The sequence below is a fragment of the Myxocyprinus asiaticus genome, chromosome 4 (genome assembly GCF_019703515.2).
Source record: "Myxocyprinus asiaticus isolate MX2 ecotype Aquarium Trade chromosome 4, UBuf_Myxa_2, whole genome shotgun sequence".
NCBI lineage: Eukaryota > Metazoa > Chordata > Actinopteri > Cypriniformes > Catostomidae > Myxocyprinus > Myxocyprinus asiaticus.
In genome coordinates, this window is record NC_059347.1 from 12,820,341 (window position 1) to 12,847,746 (window position 27,406).

General features: G+C 36.1%; 1 protein-coding gene and 1 pseudogene across 1 annotated transcript in view; both read right to left on the reverse strand.

The window, feature by feature from the left end:
- Positions 1 to 5,854, reverse strand: part of LOC127439888 (calcium/calmodulin-dependent protein kinase type IV-like) — an 81,965-nt gene extending 76,111 nt beyond the window's left edge. Inside the window, exons 1-2 of the mRNA XM_051696177.1 lie at positions 5,728 to 5,854; positions 5,497 to 5,625 (exon numbers count right to left, since the gene is read on the reverse strand). Coding sequence (XP_051552137.1) covers positions 5,497 to 5,606 — 110 coding nt within the window. The 5' untranslated portion in view covers positions 5,607 to 5,625; positions 5,728 to 5,854. The remainder of the gene's footprint in view (positions 1 to 5,496; positions 5,626 to 5,727) is intronic.
- A 1,932-nt stretch (positions 5,855 to 7,786) lies between these two features.
- LOC127436992 (WD repeat-containing protein 36-like) overlaps positions 7,787 to 27,406 on the reverse strand; it is a 51,053-nt pseudogene continuing 31,433 nt past the window's right edge.

Here is a 27,406-nt window from a genome sequence, read left to right on the forward strand (position 1 = left end):
CTGAAGTTAAAATATTTCACAATGTATGATTGTGCCTTTTAAATATTTATGTATTTACACATTTATTATACTTACTACATTACTACATTTTGTAACATGTTTGTTTATGTGCACTTCTACGATTTATATTGAGTATACACTGATATGTATAACGAGCGCTAAATTGGTACTGTCTCTTTAAGAGAACCAGCAGTGCAGCACACATTAACGAGAGAGAAGTTGCATGTTTTTTTTTCTTCATTCATCTGTGCAATATATGATTAGAAACAATGTTTCTTTTAATCTTTTCGATCACTAACTGACTGTAAATAACAGAAAAGGTATTACAAGAGACATGAAATTAAAATGGAGTGTGTGGTTCTCATCTTTGGATACAAAATACATGGAATGAAGCAAAAGGAAACTTTTACTTGAATAATGTGTTAGACTTGCTTGTACAACTATTTATTGTACGTGTTCTCAAATTCAAATCTACAAGCTCTCGAGTTTTGCAACACTTTTACCTTCTAACTGAAGTCCAACAGGCACGTTACTGGTCTGTAAACATGCTTTAAAATGGAGAATGTAGTGAAAACAGTCCGGGGAAAAGTTTAACCAAAGTCAGAATTTATGTGGTTAAATGAAATGTCAATGCCATTTCACAGATTAACTAAAGTGATGGAGAGCATGATCATGACAGATTGGGACCCACTGCAGCCAAATAAAGTCAATTTCCTTCAGGGCGCACACTCACAGGACACAACATGCTGTAAAAGACCAAGATTGCCAGCTCCTTATTCAGTAAAAGGATTGCGGTGCTAAAGTTCTTCTTCGCCACTACTGTACACAACTCAATCTCTGGTGAGTAAAATCTAAATATTTACTAGCCAGTGTCTTATAACAGACATATTTTAGTTGCATAGAATCGAATTTGGTTGCATATGAAGTGATTTACTGGCTACGTAGAGGGCTGCCCACTTGTGCCTAGACTTAGCGTATACTAGCACGAAAATACCAAAACTTAATGGCCATGCCCACTGACATTGCGCTTATGACTTATGGTATAGCACTGTGCTTAGCGCTAGTGCTCTTAAAATATGGCCCATATTCTCTGAAGTCTCATTAACTTGCATAATTTTGTTTTCAAGTAAATTATCTTGTTTTAATAATGTTTAGACATTTTTTTCTGCAAAACAAAATATAGATTGCAGTGTTCACTGCAGAACACATATTGCCATACAGTGTTGTTTCTGGATATTATGATATGATCAGTTTTGGGTGAGAACAGACCAAATATAACAACTTTTTCACTTTACACCTTGCCATTGCAGTCTCTAGATGCAATCGTGATTTCAAGCTCGATTACACTTCCTAGTGCATGACACATGCGCAGAGCACTAGGTGGCACTAGAAAATGTAATCAAGCTTGAAATCGTGATTGTCAAGGAGACTGCTGATGTCAAGAAAGGGTAAGTGATGAGAGAAACAGCATTTTTGGGTGAACTAACCCTTTCAGTGTCTAGAAAGTACAGACTGTAACTCTATGCCTGGCTGAAATAGTTGTGTAAGACAGCCATTGTTAACGAGAGCCAAACACTTTATATGCACTCAGCAACAAATTCAAGGCCCCCTGTCAGAGATCGATGAATGTTCCCCTCCTACACACTGCGCTGCGCCCTGTTCAGAGATGCTGAAATGCCACAATCTGATTATCAAAGACAATTTGGGTTCAACACAAACTGTTATATGTGAGAGAGAGCTAGACTGTTCAAATGGTTAAAGAACACAAGCCAGATTTTGTGTATGATAAGATCACATCTATATATTTAAAGATTTTGAGTGCTAATTTTAAATTATTTTCCTGTTCGAGTAGCATCCCATGACTCCAGAGAGTACATTTAAGCTGAATCTGCCTGTCTTTCAAAAATGCACTGTTGTTTTGCATTGAAATTGAACTAAGAATTTCACATGGGACACTGGGTCATTTCTTATTGTTCAACAAGATCACACGGTAAATTGGCATGTTGTTTCCGAGAGTTCCGGTACCCTAGGATCGGCCACATTATGCCGACTCACCGACAAGCTGCATCTCCTATCAGACATTTTGCATTGGCTCCGGTGTGTATGCCTTCCTCAGTGAGGCGACCGGCGTAAGGGACCGGGTTTGGATCCTGTGTTGAAATCAAGAAGTAATCACGTTTGCATAAATAGTTATAAGCTGAATTCTGAGGTTTTCCAGCCTGTACAGCTGGAAACAACTCGCATCTCAACTCACTTTTGGCGCCCCTCTGTGGACACTTCACCCAAAAAATGGAGCTCACACATGCGCATATGCCCAACAACACTTACCGCTTTGGCCACTGGGGGCAGTGTTTCGGTAAGCACAGACCAATTTTATCTTAAGAAAATTCAATCTACTGTTTCCGATTTCACGGTGAGATCAGTCTGTATTGTTACACTACCATGGTACCAGTGTCGAGTAAGTTACTCAAAAAAGTAATTTCCTACAAATTATTATTTACTACTCTAAAATTGTAATGAGATTACACTTCATTGAAAACATATTCACTTTCTAATTACATTTAAGTTAAACTTTTCACAGAAAAGCTTTTGTTTTTCCGCTAAATTAATTTAACATATTGTCTATATTTCCTTGTTCATTGATCGTTGGGAGGAGCAAGCCCTTCAGTTGTCACAAAACGTAAACAAATGTATCTATTAACGTAATTCATGTTTGAATTCTACATATATAATATTATTTGAGAAATATCTATAACCCAAGTAAATTAAACATAATTAATTGAAAGTGAGTAACTGTAATCTGATTACAAGAATTTGAAATGCAATGTGCTACACTACTCGAAAAAGTAATTAGATTACAGTAATTAATTACTTTGTAATTAAATTACACCTAAAACTGCATGGTAAAACTATGGGTTTTTAGATATAGTATCATGGTAGTACCATGCTTTTCTTTGAAGTACCTTGGAGTACCATGTAAATACCATGTTACTTGAATATGGTAATCCTTCTGAATCATGGCATATATAAAAATGTCATGGTATTACCATCTGATACCATCACTGGTATTGCCACAATACTTTTTGTAAGGGTAGAAACAAAAACCAAAGCAATGCCATAGCACTATTGTGAAACTGAATGTAATGGTAGCCAGCTGGTAGGTAGATGTGCAGTGTGTAAACCTCACTCCCCCTGGCCTCCTCGTTAGCGCACCCACCTCCCATACCGGAGACCCCGGTTTGAATCCCGCTAGGAGCAGGTCGAGCAGGACCAGTTACATTTACACAGAATAATTGATACCTTGTTATAAAACTTGCTGTTTAAACCTGTTATTAAGATCTCACTAATAAAACAGTACCAACGTACCATGGTATTACTTTGTTTTTAGAAATGCAACCATGGTAAAAATAGAATCATAATATTCTTTGAAGAACGTTGGGGTACCATGTAAATGCCAAGGAACATGGTAATCATTCCGTGCCAGTATTTTTTTATTTGTAAGGGTCCAAGTCTCCTACAAGTCTATATCAAAAGTCACCTCCACTTTTCCGCAAGTTATTTTTTAAAGGTAAAATTACTCCAAATGTGACAAAAAATATTAATTATTAAAAAGCCTGATCTTCTGAGAAGAATTAATTAATTTAATATTTTACGTGGCACCTACATTTTATACTCTGCCAGAATAAAATCAGTGCAATATAACATTCTGTTATTTTTTTGATACTGACAAAGAGTTCAACTCAGTGTCCTAGACCAAGGGAACACCTTGTACTTTAAGGCTGTCCTCTCCTGTTGCACTTATTGCCTGGTGACAAGTGAAAAGGTGGCAACGTAAACAGTAGTTCAGTTTATCACTCTGGTTTAAACTAATGACACTTAGTAAGTCTTTTTCTATTATATTAATTTTCCTTGTGGCTACTGTAGAAATATTTCAAGAAACTCTAAATTTCTGTTCAAAACATGGAGCCATTTAAGAGTGAATTCATGATGAGGACCACAAAAATCCCTCCCTGGGAAATAGGATATGTTTTAAAAGAAAAAATTCAGATCCCTCGTCAATTACAGCAAAAAGCTTATAATATATAATATTCTTGCCTGTTTTGATGTGTGCCTCCAATTTAAAGTGATGGGATTTTATAAATGGCACTTACCATGAACAGGGTGTATAAGAAATAAAGGCACAAACTGCATTTCTTGCATGCAGCGAGATGTATTAGACAGGTTAGATACTGGTATTGTAATTTACAATGCACAGAAACTATTGTCGATCTCAACCACTCAATATTGTTGCCAAAATTATTGAAAGAAAAATGATCAAACAAATAACAGAACGAGGAAGTATGTTCATCAATAACTATAAAACAACATTAGGTCTCAAACTAGCTGCCCCCTCATGAGTGACTGTTTAATTTGAATTTTTAATGTAGACCTTTTTATGAATATGGTACATATTTATGTCTCATTACTATTTTTAAAAAAGCAATAAAGGCACATATCCCATGTTCTTTGGAGTAAGAACTTGTTTAAATAACCTTGTCAATTGTTACACATTTGTAGTGTTGACTGCATTTTACAAGCTCAAGCATCACTCAACCATTCAAACTTGTTGCCAAAATTCTTGTAAGAAAAATATCAATTTACATGTTTTTTTTGTTGTTTTTTTTTACATTAAAGGAAATATTGGTTATCAATATCGATATAAAGTAACATTTGGTCCCAAACTAGCCAGCCCCTACCTACAGAGTGATATCTTAAAGGAATATTCTGGGTTCATTACAAGTTAAGTTCAATCGACAGCATTTTGTGGCATTAGCAAAAGAAAAAAAGAAAAAAGAAAAACAAAAACATTATTTCGACTTGTCCCTCCTTTTCTTTAGAAAAAGCAAAAATCGAGGTTACAGCGAGGCACTTTCAATGGAAGTGAATGGGGCCAATTTTTTGAGGGTTTAAAGGCAGAAATGTGAAGCTTATAATTTTATAAAAGCACTTCTGTTATAACTTGTGTATTACTTGAGCTGTAGAGTTGTTTAAATTGTTGTTGTTTTTTACACAGAAAAGGTTAGTAAGCGATTTTTTCACACTAAAATTATGTTAACACACATATTGTTCATGTCTTGTGGCTGAACTTTTGAAAGAGTATTTTAACATTTATGGATTGGTCCCATTGACTTCCATTGTAAAAGCCTCACTGTAACCCAGATTTTTGCATTTTTTTTTTTTTTTTTTTTTTAGAAAAGTGTATGAGTCTAAATTAATTTTAGTGCTAATCAACATTAAGATGCAAATACTGTTAATTTGGCTTAACTTGTATTGAACCCGGAATATTTCTTTAATTAAAGCTATATTTGCACTTCTCTTATCCATTCTTGTATATTCTGTATTAGAGGTCCAAGCAGCAAATATCATCCGAAATTAAACAAGCGTTTCAATAAGCCTCCGACCAACCACATCCACCCCAATAACTCATCGGCACAATACAGCAGCACCTCCACTTACCGTCCCAGTTCAGACTCGAGCTCATAGAAGTCGGCCAGCGTCTCTTTCTTGGATCCGTCGATCCAGTATTCAGGAGCGGCGCGAGAGGCGGTTACAGTCACTTTCAGCATCTCTAGCGCTTCACGGGATCTGTATAGGCAACAATAACATCACAGCATCACATGGAAAAACCACACATACATTCCGCAAAGGCACATAATAAGCATGATTGTCGAAATAGTTGATGATTACCTGTAATGTGTGTTCCTGAGGTGCACTGAGTGGACGTGAATGTGTACCGTCAGTGTGTCGCGGTTGTCATGTCGTTCTCTGATAGGTGCTCGCGGCTTCCACTGGGTCTTACTGTCGCCTATGTAGGGCGCTCTGTGTGTGTGTGTGTGTGTGTGTGTGTGTGTGTGTGTGTGTGATTTACCTGGATTCGATGGACGTCATGGTCTGTTATTACATAAGTTTTAGCAGATGCACTGATATATCATTATGTTAAATTATTAGGCCTATTAATCCAGTGTATCCTATTGATTGCGATTTAATCCAAACAAAGGTAATAGCTACTGAATAATGAACATGTAGTCACACAACCTGCTGGATGAAACATGTCCGGGTCATATTTCACGCCAAAATTAAAAATAATAATAATAATCATCATCATATTTTGCAGTAGAAGAAAATGAAGCCTCTTTTGAGGACCATTTTTGCATGGACATTTCCCCCAGTTCGAATCATGTAAGAATAAATAAATAAATACAATTGTTATTCAAGTTTGAGAGGATTAATTCTTTCAAATGTTTTATTGTTTTGTCTTTATGCAGATTTGATAGGAATTTTCTGGGTTTAATACAAGTTAAATTCAATCGGCAGCATTTGTGGCAAACATTTATTTCGACTCGTTCCGAAAATGGAGGTTACAGTGAGGCACTTACCATGGAAGTGAATGGGGTCCATTTTTGGAGGGGTTAAATACAGAAATGTGATGCTTGCTAATACCAGTAGTTTTGGCTGAAGGTTCAGAGTTTGGTGTGTGATGTATTGGGCACTCGGTTATTTTGGGTGATGGGGCGGTCGTCGATATTGAAAATAGACACATAAAGAGTCTGGTCTTAACCAGTGTCATGATCGCCAGGCAGATACTTTTAAGGGGTTGGAGGTCGGCTGGAGCACCCTCTTTTCAGGAGTGGTGCTCGGAGATGGGAGAGTGGCGGCCTTTGAAGAAGGGTCATTTAGAAGAATGGGGAAGTATAACTTGTTTGTGGAGAAATTGGGCAGATATATGTCATTTATGGATGTGTGATTATATATATATATATATATATATATATATATATATATATATATATATATATATATACATATATATTAAACAGCATGTAGGACAATAAAGTAACATTTATAATTAATATTAAATACACAAAGCATTAAAAACATTAAACACCCATTGTATTAATAAAGGGACAGTTCACCCAAAAATTAAAAATATCTTATTTACTCACCCTCATCCCAGATGTGTGACTTTCTTCTGCTACTAAAATTGTTTTTGTTCAGAATATTTCAGCTCTGTTGGTCCATTCAATGCAAGTGAATGGTGACCAGAAATTGAAAGCTCCAATAAGTACATAAGGGCAGCATGAAAATAATTCATCTGACTCCAGTGTTTTAATCCATATCCCCAGAAGAGATATAATAGATGTGGGTGAGAAACAGGTCAATATTTAGGTCTTTTTTTACTCTAAATCTCCACTTTCACATCTGAAAGAAAAACTTAATAGGTGCCATGTTTGACTTTTAGATGTGAAAGTGAAGATTTATAGTAAAAAATAAATAAATAAATAAATAAAAAAGGAGGAGGAGGAGGACATGAATATTGATCTATTTCTCACTTTTACAGTCAGTTAATCACTGGAGTCTTATGGATTACTTGTATGCTGCATTTATGTGCTGTTTGGAGCTTCAAAGTTTTGGTCACCATTCACTTGCATTGTATGGAGCTGAGATATTCTTCTAAAAAGTCATACACATCTGGGATGGCATGAGGGTGAGTAAATGATGAGAGAATTTTCATTTTTGGGTGAACTATTTCTTTAACTGTTACTTATAATGCTAGCGTCTAATACTAGAAAACTATGTGAGGAATGATTCAAATCCATAAAATGTATTAAATTAAAATAAGTTTGCACCAGTTTGTGATTTTCCACACAAGTGTTTGCCTCACTGGTGATGGTATTAAAGTGCAAAGAAAAACTAGACTTTTATTCGATGGCTCATAATTTATTTATTCATTAATAGTTACCTTATTTTTCCCCTGACTTTTTTCTACTTGAGTGATGTGAAACGGCCTTCGCATCTTGTCCGGTGTAGTCAGGGGGAAACATGGTATTAACCAAATGGATCGTGTAGGTGATATACTGTATTTTGGACGAAAGGAGACATTTTCATTACAAAAAAAGTTCCAAACATTTCATGGTATTGACATTTTTAGACATGGTACCATGGTAATGCCATGGTTTTTTTTGTGGACATACTTCTACTTTTGAAGTACCATGCCATGTAAACATTCACATTTGTGGTTGATAAATATGAGCAAACCTTAAACCTTTACATTAGGTTACATCCTGAAGTACCATGCTGTAACCATCTGATACTATACCAGGGAATCGGTCCAGTACTTTTTTAAACCTGCTTTGAAACACCATCATGTTTTCTTCAAAATTTTACCCAAGACCTCTGGAGAGACTTCTTTTAGTTGTATTCTTTTAATAAAGGTGACAGCAATTTCCACTGTTTGACTTTATGTGCACTGCAAGGGATCCTTTCCTTTAATTTTCCACAAATGCCACTTTCAATGACAATTAATGTGCTATAAGGAACGGTCTGAAAATTCACCCACACGGAGTCCAAATCCATCCCGGCCTGCATGACTGGTCATCCTTTAAAGCTGGGCTCCCACACACACACAGGGGACACATCTGTTCAGTATCTGCTCAGCACAAAACAACCACAACTGCACAATCGCTCCCTTGCGGCTCAGTCATAAAAAAGAAGGATGATGTTGGATCATTTCTGCCATGGGACCACACTTTGCATCTGTAAGACTGAGGGAATTTTGGTGGCTAAATGGATGTGCACGCATTTCTATAACATAAAGTTTGTCACTAGGGAGCCCAAAACATATTTGAACACTTAAGCCACACTTAAAAATCACATATACATTTTGTATAATTTTAATTTGTTAACAATCTAGGTCAAGAAAATTTTGTCATACAAACATTCTTAGAAAAGCATAACAAAATCTAGGATGAGAAGGTGCTCTACAGCAGTGCACTCTTGATGTATGACAACAGACAAATGTTTTGGTTTAAGAGCATCTGCAGGGAGATCCACGTCTCCTCCAGAAGTCTGGACACTCTCTGTGCCTCCATCAGCTCCGGCTGCTCCGCGATGAACTGAAGATGCAGCTAAAACACAAAGATGAGGTTCTTTGTGACTTAAAGACCACAAAGGAAAATATCTGCATCACTTATTTAATGTCAAACATCCAGAATAGTGTTAAAAGATACTGTTCAGATGTTACTGAATTTTATTTTGGGTCAAATAGTGGCTGTATATGAAGGAGCCAGTTTGTGAATGGTATTTTGTGCAGGACTACGAACCATGAAGGTAAATATTTGTATATACTTTTGCTGCCATCTGCTGTTTCAGAACCAGACAAATCCAGTACAACTAGGGGTGTAATGGAATGACATTTTCACACATTATTTGATGTTCTACCTTGTGAATTCAATTGTGTGTGTTTTCTTTTTTTTTTATTATTTTTTTTTAAATATACACTCATTTCAAATCAGATAATTGTAACACATTCCAAAAAAGCTGGGACAGTTGAGTGTTTACCACTGTGTAACATCATTTCTTCTAATAACACTTATTAAGCATTTGGGCACTGAAGACACAAGTTTGTTTAGTTTAGCAAGCAGAATTTTCCCCCATTCATCCATTATGAAAGTCTTCAACTGTGCAACTGTACGTGGACTTTGCTGCCATATTGAGCACTTCATAATGCAACACACATTCTCAATTGGAGACAGGTCTGGACTGCAGGCAGGCCAATCTAGCACCCGCACTCTCTGCTCACACAGACATGCACTTGTAATTCGGGCAGTATGTAAATTGACGCTGTCCTGCTGGAAAATGCAGGGACGTCCCTGGAAAAGACGGCGTCTGGATGGCAGTATATGTTGCTCTAAAATGTTAACATTTCTTTCTGCATTAATGGTGCTCTCACAGATGTGCCTCGGGCACTGACACACCCCCATACCAAAACAATACTGGCTTTTGGACCTGACGCTGCTGAAAACAGCTTGATGGTCCTTTTTCCTCTTTGGCCTGGAGAACACGATGGCTGTTTTTTCCAAAATGTAACAAAACACAATACCACTGTTCTACTTTCCATCTCATATAAGACCAAGCCCAGAGAATCAGTGGCGCTTCTGGACAGTGTTGATGTATGGCTTCTGCTTTATATAGTAAAGCCTTAACTTGCATCTGGGGATGCAGCGTCGAATGATGTTGACTGACAAAGGTTTAATCAACTTGTCACATTGATTAAATTGCCCGTCTCAACTTTTTTGGAGCATACTGGAACCATCTGATTTTAAATATGTGTATATTTTCAAAGAAACAATTAAATTCACAAGGTAAAACATAAAATAATCTGTTATTGTAGTGCTTTCAATATAGCACAGGGTGAACAGAATTTACAAATCAACCCTTTTTGTTTTTATTAGCATTTTCCATACTGTCCCAACTTTTTGGGAATTTGGGTTATATTAGCAGTTCAATATTTAGTTATAGCTAAATTTAGACTAAAAAAAGACTTGTTCCCTACTGCAATTTATTTGTATGCCATAATGTCCAAAATATTTTGGAATTATTAATATTATAAGATCTATGGAATTGATTTTAGCAAAAACAAAGGCAAAAAAACAAAAACTTCTAATTTTGATCACGGTTAACAGTTCAGATATGCATTTGATTCAGTAACTGTTTGCTTTTACAATTTAGTTTGATTCTAAACAATACTTACTGTCTATTGGTGTTTTTCCCAGTACTGTCTATTTTCAGCTACAGTATCAATGTCCATTTCCTGTATGCCTAAAGCACCTTGCAAACCCCATTTACTCTAGTACTTTACCAATAAATCATTAGTATTGGTAGCAGGGTTGCCAACCTAGGTTACCTAGTTGGAGTGAGATTTTGATGAGGTGGTCAGGGCTGCATTAATGCACGGGTGAAACATTATTCAGGGCCTTATTGAGGTATAGTGCACATATATGATATTAGTACTAACACCACAACAAGACCTATTCAAACCCTTCAGATTAAATAATGATCTGTTTTTATGCTCACACCAATTAACCTGGCCTTCACAATTTCAAAACACCCATAGACTATGGCACAACCAGGTTTTTCCTTGGTCCAAAAATGGTCTTCAGTGGTGGCTGAGGTACACGGCCATCCACACACTCAAAGTTGGTTGGTTACATAATTGCAATTAATGACTAATTAACAATTACTTAATTACATTTCATGTTTACATTGGATATTGGAGTATTGATCACCTAAGCATCTGGAACCTTTAGAATTTAATTTTTTTTACTTCAAAATGCAACAGTAAAATCAAACTAAACTAACTTAATTATTTAAATAACACCTTATTGTTATAGGGCTAGTTTTAATAAGGCTCCTACTGTACCTTAAGGAACAATGCAAAGTAGGCTTGAGCCAGGTCAAAATCTCTTTTAGATTGAAGAATGCTGATGATCATCTTCAGGAAGCTCTGCATGACTCTGACATCTCCACCCATATCTGGAGACAGGGCCCGAAGTTCTGTTTCAATGGCAGAGGGGCCCAACTCCTTCACCAGCATCACAGGCTCCTCATCTATCATGACACCAAAAAAAAAAAAAAACACACACTCAATACAAATGATTGCTTTGCATTTGATTTATAAAACCTTTTTAATAGTAATGTATCACATCATCAAGCAGCATAAAGGACTTACACGAGCAGCTGTCTAAAGCATTCTCAAGCTGAAAGTAGAAGGTGGATTTCTGTGCCAACACTCCCAAGTTGACAACTTTAGACTGAAGAAGAGACAGAACATCATTTTGTTGGGTGAGCATTAATGTCTAGGTTAAAGAAAATTAAAGAATGTTCCAGGTTAAATTCAAGTTAAGTTCAATTAATGGCATAATGATTTCCACAGCAAAATTTAGACTCATTTAAAAAAACAAAAAGATAAAATCATGGTTACAGGACGGCACTTGCAATGAAAGTGAAATGTGGGTGCAAAACATGTCCCTCATAATACATTTTTCTGTTTTTTATTTGTAACATCTGATTTAGTTCTTAATATTTTCTTACGGTCCTAGTTGCGCATTTTATGACATAAATGTGAGTTGATGTTGATTTAATTCTTAAGGTAAAAGAAAATAAATTCTGAATCCTCAATCTTTTAATGTATTGATTATATTTACGTATTTGACATAAATGGATGAGATACAGTTTGTTTAAAATTGTTAGAAAAAATATGCCCTCATAAAGGTAAAAATGCCTCTGAAAATCAAATCCAGAGGCAAAAATTGCCCCTTAATATAAAACTTTATTTCTGACACTGCTACATATGCAATAACAATAATAATGGTGCTAACGATTGGATCCAAACAGGTTTCCCAAACACTCCTAATTCCCTTTTTACACCTTAATCTCAGCACTGCTAATGTCACAGTAAAACTAAGCCAGAAGTTGACGTCGCACCACTCAAACAAACAGAGCAATGTTTTGAGCCACAGTGTTTTCACTCTTCAGGAAGTCAACAAATGGTTTAATAATGGATGTCTCTGCACATTAAACTCCAATGAGAAAAAGAGAGTTAACCTGGTCCTCTGCAGGTGTTTCGGGGAGAGTGAACTGAAGAAGGGTGCAGCTTTGGGGATTTTTGGAGGTTCTTTGGCTTTGTTCCTTTTCTGTAGAAAAAGACTGTAATAATTATAAAGGATTTTGTACAGTCTTTCAAACAGATTACAATTAAGCAGGACTATTTTCGTAAACAAAATCGTATGTAAACATTTTCGTTAAATTTAATTTAATTTAAAAAAATATTATTAGAAAAACTTAAATTTAAACTATAAAATAATTAAAATAATATGTGTGTGTGTATATATATATATATATATATATATATATATATATATAAATAATGGCTCCAAAACTAACTTAACTAAAATAAAAAAATTTGTTTTTAATATTTGATATAATCAGATTTGAAACCTTGAAAATCTGCCTTCATTTAACATATCTACTTAGAAGATCTTTCTCTATCATGTAGGCTATGGGATTGTTGATGTGTCCTTGAGTAATTCCTACCAGTCTTTAGAAATGCAAATGGAAAGAAACGTTTATAATGTCGTTAAGTGTGTTGACTGTGTTAAATTAATTTAACAGCATTTCACATACATAAATATATCAGTTAAACAATTTAGCAGCCGTAATAAAATACAGAAACTAAATCCATTGAATCCAGGTAAATCACACACACACACACACACACACACACACACACACAGAACTAAACAAACAATGAAAAACGAAAAGAAAAAAAAATCATAGGGTGAAAACTAAATAGAAAAAACAAGTTGAAAAAGAAAAACTTAGATAACCCTGCAGGGAATTGTTCTTTGCAGGTTTTAGACCGATGCAAACCTTGATGTTGTCGAGATGCAGGAGGTTCTTCCAACGTGAATCAGGAAGCAGAGAGAGTGTGACCAGCTATTCGTCCAGCTGTGCTGGTGATATGTACTCCTCCATCTCAGAGCCATCATCATCCAAGACTTCCACCTCTTCTGTATCTGCTCAAAAAGAACACAATCAGTGAGATTTAATCATATGTGCTCTTTAAACTATAATCACTATAGTACTGTAGTCGCACCTTTGCTTAGGCAGGTGCCAGGCAGCATGATCACAGTGGGCTCATAGTCTGAAGGCAGAGGGCGCAATGACACCATACTGCACAGTGTGTTATTGGACCTAAAAACCAACCAGAACAAATGGCATGTAATAACACAGGCTGAATATGTCATATTTGAAAGAGTAATACTTGCAGAAACTCATTTGAATCATGATCTTAAAAAAAGAAACATTAAAACATGCTTTTCAAAGCAAAGGCTATGTTCAGAATAGCATACTACCATCATCCTTTTACTATTTCTACTGTATATAGTATGTACACTGTGCACAATATGCACATTTTCTGCATGCAGAGGAGCTGGATGACCTACATTTTTATTAAAATGTGCAGTGTAAATGATCTAAATAGTTACATAAAAAAAACCAAATACCCAGTTTTAACCCGTCACTAAAAATGTTTCAAGGAATGAAAACGAAAAGCGAAAACGAACAAATTATTTTGCAGAATGTCACCGAAAACGGGAAAGAAATCCCTTTCAATTGTTATGGAGTGAAAACGTTATTGTTAAATGTTTGTAACCGGTTAATAACTGGTTAATTTTGATCCGATAATTATTTCATGAAAGTACATTTTCGGAGTTACACCAATTCCTGTTGCCCGAAAAAATGAAGCTTCTGTCTTTTTAAAACATGATAAGCATGTGCTTTGATTCTAAAGGAAACCGCTAGTTTAAAAACCAGTGTTAAAACAATACAAATTATTCAGCCAGTAAAAGGTGAGGTTTAGTCCAAACAGTGTGCGTGCATGCAGGAGAGAGAGATTTTGGCTATTAATTGATTTTAGATGGCCAAATGAATGTTTAAAAATGTTAAATATTTTTGGGGATACATTTAATATTAAGAATACATTTATTGGGGAGCCTGGGTAGCTCAATGGTAAAAGACGCTGGCTACCACCCCTGAAGTTTGCTAGTTCGCTAGTTCCAATCCCAGGGTGTGCTGAGTGACTCCAGCCAGGTCTCCTAAGCAAACAAATTGGCCCAGTTGCTAGGGAGGGTAGAGTCACATTGGGTAACCTCCTCGTGGTCGCTATAATGTGGTTCGTTCTTGGTGGGGCGCATGGTGAGTTGAGCGTGGATGCCGCGGTGGATGGCGTGAAGCCTCCACACGCGCTATGTCTCCGTGGCAACGCACTCAACAAGCCACGTAATAAGATGCGCGGGTTGGCGGTCTCAGACGCGGAGGCAGCTGGGATTTGTCCTCCGCCACCCGGATTGAGGCAAATCACTACACGACCACGAGGACTTAAAAGCACATTGGGAATTGGGCATTCCAAATTGGGTGAAAAAAATAATAATACATTTATTGAAAATATGTTATTTTATATTGGCAAATACTATGGTTGTTTTGATTTCTATCCTGAAAATTCCCCTCACATGGGAAAAAACATAATTGCTTATTTTGGGTGAGGCAAGTCCCTTATTTTGAGCTTGATTTCCAAAAACAGATGCCCTGTTTCTCTTGTGAGATCTAGAAACACTGTAACTGGTATTTCACCCACCCTTAACACAGAGTACTGTCATTTTAAAAATAATATTATTAACCATTCTTTAATTTCGTTCTAACCGGTTACCAATTGGAAAGGAGGCTGTGGAATGCCGGAAGATGCAGTTTTTTTTAGAATTTAACGTGCTACGTGATGAGGATACTTTTGTTTTATAGATATGAACTTAATGGCATGTGAACGTCAATGGATGTAATATAGATATGTACAGACAGCTCTACATCAGCAGTTTCTTAATAACTCTATATTGTATTCATACTATATGCAAATTAAATCTCCTTCACACTCATGTTCAATTCAAATATCACTATTTCCCACTTCATTGGTTCTAGGGTGTTTGCCATTAGGGTTGAGGTCATTTATTTTTTATTTTTTTTGAAAATACTGGAACTGTATGGTTTTCATGACTTTCAGTTCCATTACCGCTTTCTGAATGTGCAATTTTCCGACAATGCGGATGGAACACTGCTTTGAATGAGTTTTGTTGTAATCAGTGTAAATTTATCAAATGAACGAATGAATTATGTTTTTGTTTTAGAATTTTTAATGTATAGTTAGGATCTATTATTGGATTGCATTTATGCCTGAGTAAACACACCTTTTATCAGCAGAAATTGTATTACATTTATTTCTGATTTGTTATATCTGCTCCGTCAAAATCTGAAATGATCTCATTATTTGGCAACAAGCTGCTGAGGGCATCAAATGCAGAAAGAATTGCATATCTTATTTCCAAATAATTCTTCTAAAAGAATCGTTAATGGAAACATTAAAGAATCAAAATCGTTAAGAAGAATTGGAACTGGAACTGTAAAATTTACCTTACAATTCCCATACCTACTCACCACTGCTGTCAAACTAGGCACAACGCGTCTTGCGAAAAAGAGATTTAAGAGATGCGACAACTTAAATTTTGGTTATTGTTTGGCTTCAGAAGACGCTCAAAATATAGGACTCATGGACTACTTTAATTCACTTTATAGTGTTTTTTTCTTTTTAGAGACCGTTAATCGCTTTGACCAAGATTTTTAACCAATACTTCCACTTAATCATTATTGGTTCTTTAATACCGGGATTAAATTAATACTACAGATTAAAGTTAGACACAAAAGACTTAATCTTAAATATTAGGGACTTTAATAATAATAATAATCATCATCATAATAATAATATGAGGGGCTTTGCACAAGTATATATTGCAACTAAAAGGAGTTAAATTAATTCTTTGTAGACACAATATTATATAATATTATGCATATACAAAAAATAATCAGTATTGAATCCGTCATTAAAAAACAATATCGTCGATCTCTAATTTTTTTTTTTTTAGCTTGACAGCCCTCAGTCCCTATTATTAAACAGCACTTTGGACATTCTGCTAAATATCTTTCGTTGTGCTACACAGAGAAAAAAAATGAATCACACAGGTATTGGAACAAAATGAGGGTTAATGAGAGTTAATAATGAATGAGAATTTTCATTTGTAGGTGAAATATCCCTTTAAAACTGTTCAAAGCCATTGATAAGTTATCAGCAGATTGAAGCTACAACCTCACGAAGTCTTGAATGCATTACAACCCACAACACCTTTTCATTTTCTCTTACAAGACAAACAGTAAATATGTTCAGTCATGATCAATAATGAGAAGATCATAGTTTTAACTTCTTACCAAAACTCTACCGCTCTAATCTCGGTATCTTATGGGTGAAACAACCAATTTAATAAGAAGTAAAAACAAGAGTCACAGTATCTGCAAAAAAATCTCTTACCATAAGTAAACACCTAGACTGTAGATATGCGACGAGGCCAGGAAATTCCCGGTAGGGGACATACTGAGACTGATGACTGCCGCATCTACCAGGAAACAGTCAACCAAACTGTGAAAGACAAGAAGAGAAAGAGTAAGCATGAAAGGGGGAAGGAAACCAGTGAAAGAGAGGACTAAACTGCAAAATAATGCATTTTCCTAATCAGTAGTTTTGTCTTGTTTCCTAGGAAAACATCTTTAAAACAAGATACATTTACTTGAGAAGCAAAGTCACATAAGATATTAAGACTTGTTTTCAGAGAATATACTGTATTTTGAATCAAGTTTATTTTTTCTTACCAGATTGATTTTCTTGTTTTAAGCATAAACCTCACAAAATCTTGGTTGATTTTTGCTTTTATTTGGACACTTAAACCACATTTAAATGTATTTCAATTATATATTATAATGCTAACACTTTACAAAGGTTCCATCCAGATTCCAAGGTTACATTAATTAACAACAATGGTTAACATGAACTAACAAGGAACAATACTTTTACAGCAGTTACTAATCTTGGATAACATTAATTTCAACATACATGTTTTAAATCAAAAGTTGTATTTGTTAACATTAGTTTATGTACTGAACTAACATGAATTAACAATGAACAATTGTATTTTTATTAACTAACATTAACTTGGATTGATAAAGATTGATAAGATTGATAAATGCTGTAAAAATATATATTGTTCATTGGTTATTCATGATACCTAATGCATTAACTAATGTTAACGAATGGAACCTTATTGCAAAGTGTTACATTAAAAATATCTATAAAACTAGATAGGCAGTTATTCAGGTCAAGACGAACTTTGATGTTGGCTTGACAAAACCTTGTTTTAAAAGTTTGAAGTTTGATGGTTATACAGAAATTACAGAAAGACAAACAGCTAGCTAGCTGGCTAGGTAGATAGTCAGACAGACTGTCACATAAGTTGGATTTTGATCCACATATTTTAATGCGCATTTTGGGATATCGCATAAAAACTGCTGGATGGAAACGGCAAGATGCAAATAAAATCTCCAAAATGCGCATTAAAACGTATACACTCGCTTGAGGTGGATAATTTTTTTATTTGAAAAGAAGAAATGCGCATAAATTGTGATGGAAACACATTTAACGGATAAACACCTATTGAATTTACTAAGAATACAAGATCATCGGGAGGGCCTGGGTAGCTCAGCGAGTAAAGACGCTAAAGGAGTTAGTGTTAGAAATGTTGGTATCATTTTAGGGATTTTGAAAAACCCTAAACTAAACTTTGTCAAGCCAACATAATTATAGCCTCAAATGATAAACAATAGATATTTTGTTCTTAATACAATTAATACATTTTTAAACCTGACTTAAGTGTACCTTTAAGTTTCCTAAAGTGTCCAAATACTCTTTGGGGCCCACTGTATAATGTTTTAAGGATTTTTAGATATATTTTTATTGGAAAACAAGAATATATAGACCTATATCTGGAAAAAAAGAAAAAATATATTACTTTTTAAAGAAATTTAAAAATGTACAATTGTGCCGGAGAGGACTTCATCTGCTGGAGGAATCCCCATTAGACAAATGAAAAAATATCCATTGCACTAAATGTCACTCCGGCCACATCTTTGAAAGATAATAATTATCTCTACAATTGGTTTCACTGGTTACTTTGAAAAGCAATATGTGACAGACTAAAGAAAAAGGTCATCACAACTATCTTGCTACTAAATAATACAGAAAGTGGAAAAGGTGTCACTGGACCGGCTTGGTCTTTCCCTCCTCTAAAGGGCTACTTCAGTGGTTTGTGGTTGAACAACAAAGATGCAATCTCGCTTACCTCTCAAAGCCTTACCTGTGACATACACGCTACAATACACAGAGTTTTAAAATGAAAGATTATCCTGTAAACTTAATACCTGCCAGATGGAAGATCCCAAGTTCTGATGGTGCAGTCCATAGATGCTGTAATCAGCCAATGTCCATCTGTGCTAAATGTCTGGACAACAGCAGAAAGGAGACTTCATAAACACTCCGTAATACACAAAACAGTACATCCAAATATGAACACTCATGTTGCTCCAAACTAAGAAAGATGTAAATGTCAAATGGAATTGTGAAAACTCTTTCCTGATCAAGAAACTCACCATGTCATTGACCTGACCACGATGTCCAGAGAACTTGCGGACAATTCTCCTTGTCTCCATGTCCAGGATGTGTACTGTAAAATCATCCAGAGTGATGGCGAGCATTCCACTGTGAGGAGAGAATCAAAAATAAACCAGCGTTTTCCAAACTACTGTCATTCTAACTAGGGCTGGTCGAAACATGTATAAAAATATTCAGCCCTTTGACGATATTTAATACATTAAGATAATTGTGCATTTGCTATGCAATGACTTAAAAGGGTGATCTTTTTTTATATAGTTGTTGTCCAGCGGAAACTTAATTTGGATCAAACAGCCATTGCTGAAGTCGAAATGTCAAGTCAAAATGTTTAATGCCAGAACAAAAAATACAGTTTTTACTATTTAAATATAATCAAGGTATGTTTTTTCAACGGCTGTTTTACAGGGGGTAAGTACACTTGATCATGCGTTTTTACTGATCGGATTGCTATCCGACTGAATAAACGCATTCCATTTACACTTGGACACATCAATGTGTCTCCGCCAAACAGATATAAATCCGATCTTCAATTCCAACACTACACTCAAATCAAACAAGAGTTCACTTCTGTGATTATGCTAATGCCAGGCAGCTAATTTAAAAGATGTGATTTATTATTTGATTCCAAGTGACTTTTCCCAGTGCGCATGTGTCTGTGTGTATGCGCGTACTGTGTATTTTTCCCCTTAGGGATTGTAGTAGGCACAATATGTCCATGCGCGTCAGCTGCGCTCATAACGTCAGCGCTCAGCTACAGTTTCGTCCGCAATCTGCATCAAATAAATAACAAAATTTCTTTCTCTCCTACAACATGCATTTATTTCTTAAGTCCAAAGTATACATCGATTTTGACGCGAACACTCAGCGTCTGCATTTAGCCGAATGCGAGCCAGTATATTACATTTGACAGTATGTGCATACACAGATGGTTGGCGTATGCGTGCTACGACTGTACGAGACACCAGACTATCTTCAGGAGTTTAGAAGATTTCCTAAAAAATTATATTTATAGTCTTTCAGACTCAAGTTATACAATTAGAGGTTTCTCCAGACCTCCTCACACACACTCTTGACGTACACATCCACTGTTGACGTTTTTACCTTTGTCTCCTGTTGTTTACCGGCGATTACATCTTCTAGCGTATCTTTGTGACAACAACGACACAAATGCTAGTGTTGCCACCTTTTGGACCCACAAATAAGTGCACATAATTCCAGGCGCATGTGCATTCTGCGCGTTCAAAGACGCGTGGTTACAAAAATCGGTCTGCCTGTGTTCATGAGATGATGAGAATTGCGTCACGTGTCCTGTATGCGAACGCTCAGTGTTTGACCAAAGTATGCTTTGCTATTATTTATTGCATGACACGAGCACTATGCAGCAGCTGTTATGTTGTGCATTTTCCCAACGCTGACGTAGCGCTGTTTGGGAAGAGTAAAGTTTACATATGCAGTTTGAACAGCCAGATGCATTTACACTAGGGATGCACCGATACCACTTTTTCTCTTCCGATCCGATTCCGATATCTGAAATCTCAATATGGTCCGATACCGATCCCGATCTGATACAAGTGTTGTTTTTTTGCATAATCAGTTTAGAATATCTTTACATTATTGTGTGGAACTAATTACTCTGTAATATGAAAAGAAACACAAACCTCTAACTACACATTATTTCAATATAAATGTATGCAGTAGACTATTAAAAAAAACTTTATTGTTAACTAGTTTACTGGATAATGCAGCAGCAAAATTAACAGGAATTCCAGTCTAAGTCTTCAGTAGAAAAGAAACCAGTTTTCTTTGCAAACATTTTTCAGGTCTCTTTTTCGTTCAATTTATTTGTAAGATATCAGTCCACTTTCATTCACATAGTTATTTTTTGGATCCCATCTGTGGCAGGGCGGAGGGCGGGGCAGGGCACACACCCGGCCCCTAATTGGGCTGATTAGCCCGAGAGGGATAAAGGCCAACTGGAGAAGGCAGTGCGGCAGAGAGAGAGTTACGGATAGCTGTCCGACACCTGTGTGTATTTGTCTTTTGATTCCGTAACTCTCTCTCTGCTGCACTGCCGTCTCCAGTTGACCTTTATCCCTCTCAGGCTAATCAGCCCAATTAGGGGCCGGGTGTGAGGAATCACGACCCGGCCCTGCCCTGCCACACCATCCAACTTAAATATTGTTATAATATGTAAACAAATAATAATGATTATAACAATAAATTATTATTATGATTATTATTATTATTATTATTATCATTGACTTAGAATTTTAAATACAACAGTAATATATTCAATCATGCACCTTTAACTTTAAAGCCTTCGGGCATTTATTTTGACATTCTGAACTCTCCAGGAAGTCCTGTATCTGGTATGTAGGCGAGTTCACAGTAGCTTAATTTGCTTATTCAAATTCTGGTAAAATGTTCGGTTCTAAATGCATATTATAAGTGAACCGAACTATTGAGCATCTACATAAGAGTTGCTGTTCTTGAGTAGCGCTCAAATATTGCGCACCGCCGTGGAGGCTAAAAATAGCCACGAGTGCATCACCAGCCTATACGTGAGTTTGTGTCAACAGAGCAGAACCATTCACTAACGCACTGCACACATGTTTACTTATTAAACACAGCCTTTTGTGATTCACAGAGCTATCGCACGTCTTCAAGTGGTTTTGAATAAAATGCACGAGTCATATGAACTGCTTTAACGGTGTTTTTATGGTTCTTTTATGACATTTTTGGAGCTTGACAGCAACGAACATGACTAACACACAGTATCGGATTTGGATCGGGCTTGTCGGACCGATATCCGATCCATCTAAAAGCCAGGTATCGGATCGGTACATTGCTAATTTACACTTGACCAAGTTTTGAATGGAATGCATCTCAAACTACCTCCAGAGGTCTTTTCACGATCGGATAGCAGTCTGATCAGCAAAAATGCACAAAGTGACCAAGTGTAAATACCCCGTATTTGAACACACAAAATAATTTTTTGTAATTATACCCATTTATTAGTACCATTAATATGTGTATGACAACACATAACAATTAACACCTACATTGTACACCTACAATGTATTTTGCTACAAATTTATTTAACTAAAAAATTTAAAGTAAAATGCCCTGTGAGGCCTTCCATAAAATCTTTCGTGACGATGCAAACAATCTGTTTCGTGACAGGCTGAATCTGTGCTTGTTTAAATTCAAAATTAATTGAAACGGACAGTTTGAAAGAAATGATTCCTGAAAATGAAATCGGATTTCCTATCTCCAGCTTCAGTTTAGATTGAGACTAACTTCCTGCCACAGTGATTGCAAAAGTTTACTTGCCTAATAAAAAGCAGATTAAGATAACCAAGATAGTCATGAAGACAATTTTAAATTGCCAACAAATCTGTGAATATATTGTAAATATTTGTTATATAATCAGCCCTAATGCTATTTCCATCCACATCCTCAAAACACAGTTCCCCAATTACAAATTAGGAGTCCTGACATGATTTTTTTCATCTTTTATTTGACCTTAAGCACTCTTCAGTATTACTAGAAAAATATATAGCACTTTCAAACAAATATTTATTTACATTGTATGATACTGTGAGGTCACACATGTATGTGAAGCATCTTTTTAAAAGCAATGACTGATGTCTCTAATACCTGTCTCTATGAAGCAGAGAGGAGGCAGGGGTGGCTGGCAGGCTGTGTGTGTGTGAAAGCTCCTTAGACTTAAACTTCCAGATTTTGAGAAGGTGATCTGCTCCCACACTGACAGTCAGCTGGTACAGCGCATCCACAGAGGAGTAGACCTGCATGTGCTGCAATGCAATGCATTAAAAAAACTACAGTTGAAGTCAGAAGTTTACATACACCTTAGCCAAATACATTTAAACTCAGTTTTTCACAATTCCTGACATTTAATTGTAGAAAACATTCCCTGTCTTAGGTCAGTTAGGATCACTACTTTATTTTAAGAATGTGAAATGTCAGAATAATAGTAGAGAGAATTATTTATTTTAGCTTTTATTTCATTCATCACATTCCCAGTGGGTCAGAAGTTCACATACACTTTGTTTGGATTTGGTAGCATTGCCTTTAAATTGTTTAACTTGAGTCAAACGTTTTGGGTAGTCTTCCACAAGCTTCTCACAATAAGTTGCGGGAATTTTGGCCCATTCCTCCAGACAGAACTGGTGTAACTGAGTCAGGTTTGTAGGCCTCCTTGCTCACACATGCTTTTTCAGTTCTGCCCACACATTTTCTATCAGATTGAGGTCAGGGCTTTGTGATGGCCACTCCAATACCTTGACTTTGTTGTCCTTAAGCCATTTTGCCACAAATTTGGAGGTATGCTTGGGGTCATTGTCCATTTGGAAGACCCATTTGCGACCAAGCTTTAACTTCCTGGTTGATGTCTTGAGAAGTTGCTTCAGTATATCCACATAAATTTCCTTCCTCATGATGCTATCCATTTTGTGAAGTGCAACAGTCCCTCCTGCAGTAAAGCACACTTCGTTCATCTCTAGGAGACAGAATGTGTTATGATGCGGTATGATTGCTGTGTGGTCCTATGGTGTTTATACTTGCGTACTACTGTTTGTACAGCTGAACGTGGTACCTTCAGGTGTTTGGAAATTGCTCCCAAGGATGAACCAGACTTGTGGAGGTCCACAATTTATTTTCTGTGATCTTGGCTGATTTCTTTTGATTTTCCCATGATGTCAAGCAAAGAGACACTGAGTTTGAAGGTAGGCCTTAAAATACATCCACAGGTACACCTCCAATTCAGTACACCTCCTATCAGAAGCTAATTGGCTAATTGTCTAAAGGCTTGACATAATTTTCTGGAATTTTCTAAGCTGCTTAAAGGCACAGTTAACTTAGTGTATGTAAACTTCTCCCACTGGAATTGTGATATAGTCAATTAAAAGTGAAACAATCTGTCTGTAAACAATTGATGGAAAAATTACTCATGTCATGCATAAAGTAGATGTCCCAAACGACTTGCCAAAACTATAATATGCTAATATTAAATCTGTGGAGTGGTTAAAAAATTAGTTTTAATGACTTCAACCTCAGTGTACGTAAACTTCTGACTTTCAACTGTACCACTAAGATCTAACTGAAAATTGCAGGACTCTACAGGAATATTAGCAAATAGCCATCTGATGTTCGATATACTGTGTTTGTGAACTCACCTTTGTCTTTTCCATAATGCCCTTGATAAAGACTGCAAAGTTCCCACAGGAGGTGATGTCCACAGCCTGCAGAACATATGGCCAAACTGGATTTTAAATCGGCTGTTAATTACACAGACAATCTGTAGTAACTACGCCAAAACTGACACTGGTTTTAAAGGTGCACTAAGTAATTTTTTGGTTTACGTCATCTTGTATTTACACTGACAACTAGGGTTGTGGATCAACATCATTCAAACACAACAGTTCTCAGTTTGCAACATCATTGTAGAAATTCACTATTCAATTGGCAATGATTAGTTTAATACAAGAGTGAGTGTCAACTAAGTGTCTTAATACTGAGATTAAGCGAGTAGTATTCGGCTGGTCATGTAATCCTATCCTCACAGTGCACCTTTAAAAAAGTAAAATGGCTTCAAAATTTTTTTATTGTCTAGCCAAAGGTGGATTTTAAAATAGTCCCACTGTGGTTTCTCTGAATCTAAACACCAAATTCATCTGTCATAAAATATTATCCCAGAATAAGAATTTAAAAAATAATTTCATGGGAGACTGCACTCACAAAAAGCAATTTATTGCCAGTGAAATATTTCAGAGATGCACATAACTATAATTTTTTTTTTCACTATAGAAATTCCCATGATTTTTCCATAACTTTTTGATTTTATTTCCATGCAATTTTTAAGAAAGAAATATATTTTCTTGGAAATCACAATTTCCTGATATTTCCAGGTTCTCCATTTTAACTAAAGGGCAAAAGGTCCGGTCCACATTGCAGCCTTTTCTGGCTAAGAACCACCCACTAAAAAGGAAGAGCATGTACTACGATCAATCACAGTTAGTTTTTATGTGTCATTTAGGGGTGGGTTTTTCTAAGATAAATAATACTGCAATAATAGGTGGGCATAGGAAAAATGTTAGTTATAGGGGCCATGAGATGAGGAATTCAAGTTTCCTTGATCTTTTAACATATAAGAGGTCATTCTACTATAAAAACATACTGTTAAGTTACAGAACTCAATACTTCCTCATCACTGTAAAAAGTGCAATTGTTTAAATCAAGCTGCCAGAATGACTCGTTCTCTACTTCCTCCACATAGTGATGTCACACTGTTGTAGACATATACATCTGATCACCTCCACAACAACACATCAATGCCTACTTTATCTTATCATTTCCATAGCCCCGCCCAGCAGCGGTGAGCAGTGAGATGGCAAAGAGAGATCAGGTCAGTCAAGAGCAGAGAGCCAATCATAACAGTGGGCATTTACTGTCAAGTCTTAAAGGAAAAGCAGCAAAACAACAGAGCGTTTCTGACACAGGGTTAGAATGAGGGTGGAAAATTATCATGTATTTTTGTGCAAAAAACTACTAATATTGTAAGTGAACCTCAAGGAACATATTTCTTTTATTATTTTAATACCACAGCAGTCTCCATCAGTGTCAGAAATGAACTTTTCCATAGAGGGGCAATAATTGCCCCTCGATTTGAATTTCAGGGGCATTTTTATGGTTCTGAGGACATTTTCACATTTAAAAATATTCTACATCATCCTTTTATTAAAACTCTTAAGTTTAATCAATTAATTAACATACATTCTCGATTTGCATATTTAGATTGTGAATATATTACCTCCTACCCATAAAATTAAATCATCAAATCATTTTATTTCATTTCATTTTCTTTTTTTATTTCATTTTATGTTTTATTGTTGTTATTGTTTATAACTAGGCTTAGAATTGAATATTAATAACTCTATCAGATTTGATAAATAAAATAAATAAATGAAAAAAGTTGTCAAGGAAGCATTTTTTTGCCCCCACTTTTTGAATTTCAGGGGTATTTTTGTCACTTTTGGTGGCCTTTTTGCCCCGAGCCCCCTTCAATTTCTGACCCTGGTCTCCATAAACATTTGGACTATTCTACTTTCCATAAAAAAAAATAAAAAAAAATAAAAATAAAAAAAAAACAGTGCAGTATACAGTGGAAATAAAAAGTATGTGAACCCTTTGGAATGACCTGCATTTATGTAAAAATTTGTCTTAAAATCTGGTTTGATCATCATCTAAGTTACAATAATGAACAAACACAATCAGTTTTAACTAATAACACACAAATTATTGTATTGTTCTTGTACGTATTGAATACACCATTCAAACATTCACAGTGTAGGTTGGGAAAAAGTATGGGAACCCCTAGGTTAATGATGTCAACAAAAGCTTATTAGAGTCAGGAGTTGGCAGACCTGGCATCCAATTAATGAAACCAGATTGGAGGTGTGGGTTAGAGCTACTTTGACTTAAAAAAAAAAAAAAAAAGCTCTCAAACTATTCACAAGAAGCATCTGCTGACATGGACCATGCCTCGCAAAAAGAGATCTCTGAAGACCAGTGGCGGCCTGTGCATTTTAAGTCTAGGCCTTCAGTGCGTTTCATGCCATTAAGAAAACACAGTTTCACATTGAATAAGACAACGTATGCCTATCATGTATTACGTGGCAGTCAACTAATAATACCAATTGACATTTTAAAAACGTGTCCACGAGGGAGTCACGTGACACCATACGAGGATCGGACGTGTGAACGGCGAGCTCTGCGCACTTTGCTAGTTTTAACACTTTTAATGTCATAAACCGGTGAGAAACACTCTGTTCCATAACTGTTCTAGGAGGACAATATGTCAAAGAATTCAAAATCCTCGGGCTCTGGAGACATTAAAAGACACTTATGTGCTCAGGCTGATGCCCCCGAGCAGGCCGCAAGCCTGGGAGTCGATTTAGTTGGGGAAGTGTGGGAAATGCGGCGAGAGATGCTGAACATGTCTTTGTGAATTCGACAAGAGAGAAACGTGATTGATTTAAGGAATGCAAGAAACTTTTATATCAATGGAAGGTCACATTTGCACTGATATTCCCGGACAAACTGATGATAAGGATGGCCGTAAAATATTCACATGCCCACAGCAAGTGATGTCCTTCATAAAGTCAATGGAGTAAGTCATCTTGTGATACTCACATTGCAGCTGACTTAAAGACCAGCTCACTGAACATTCGCTTGACTGCATGCTTTTTTTGTGCTGGTTCCGTCTAGCGGCTGGAGTTTATTATGTAGAGTAACACACCTTCAGGACAGTTATATGGATGAATCTACATGCTCTTTGTGTTTATTCTGCCTATTGGCTGGAGTTTGTTTTATAGATTATCTTTTGCCGTGTAATTCTGTCTCACAAAA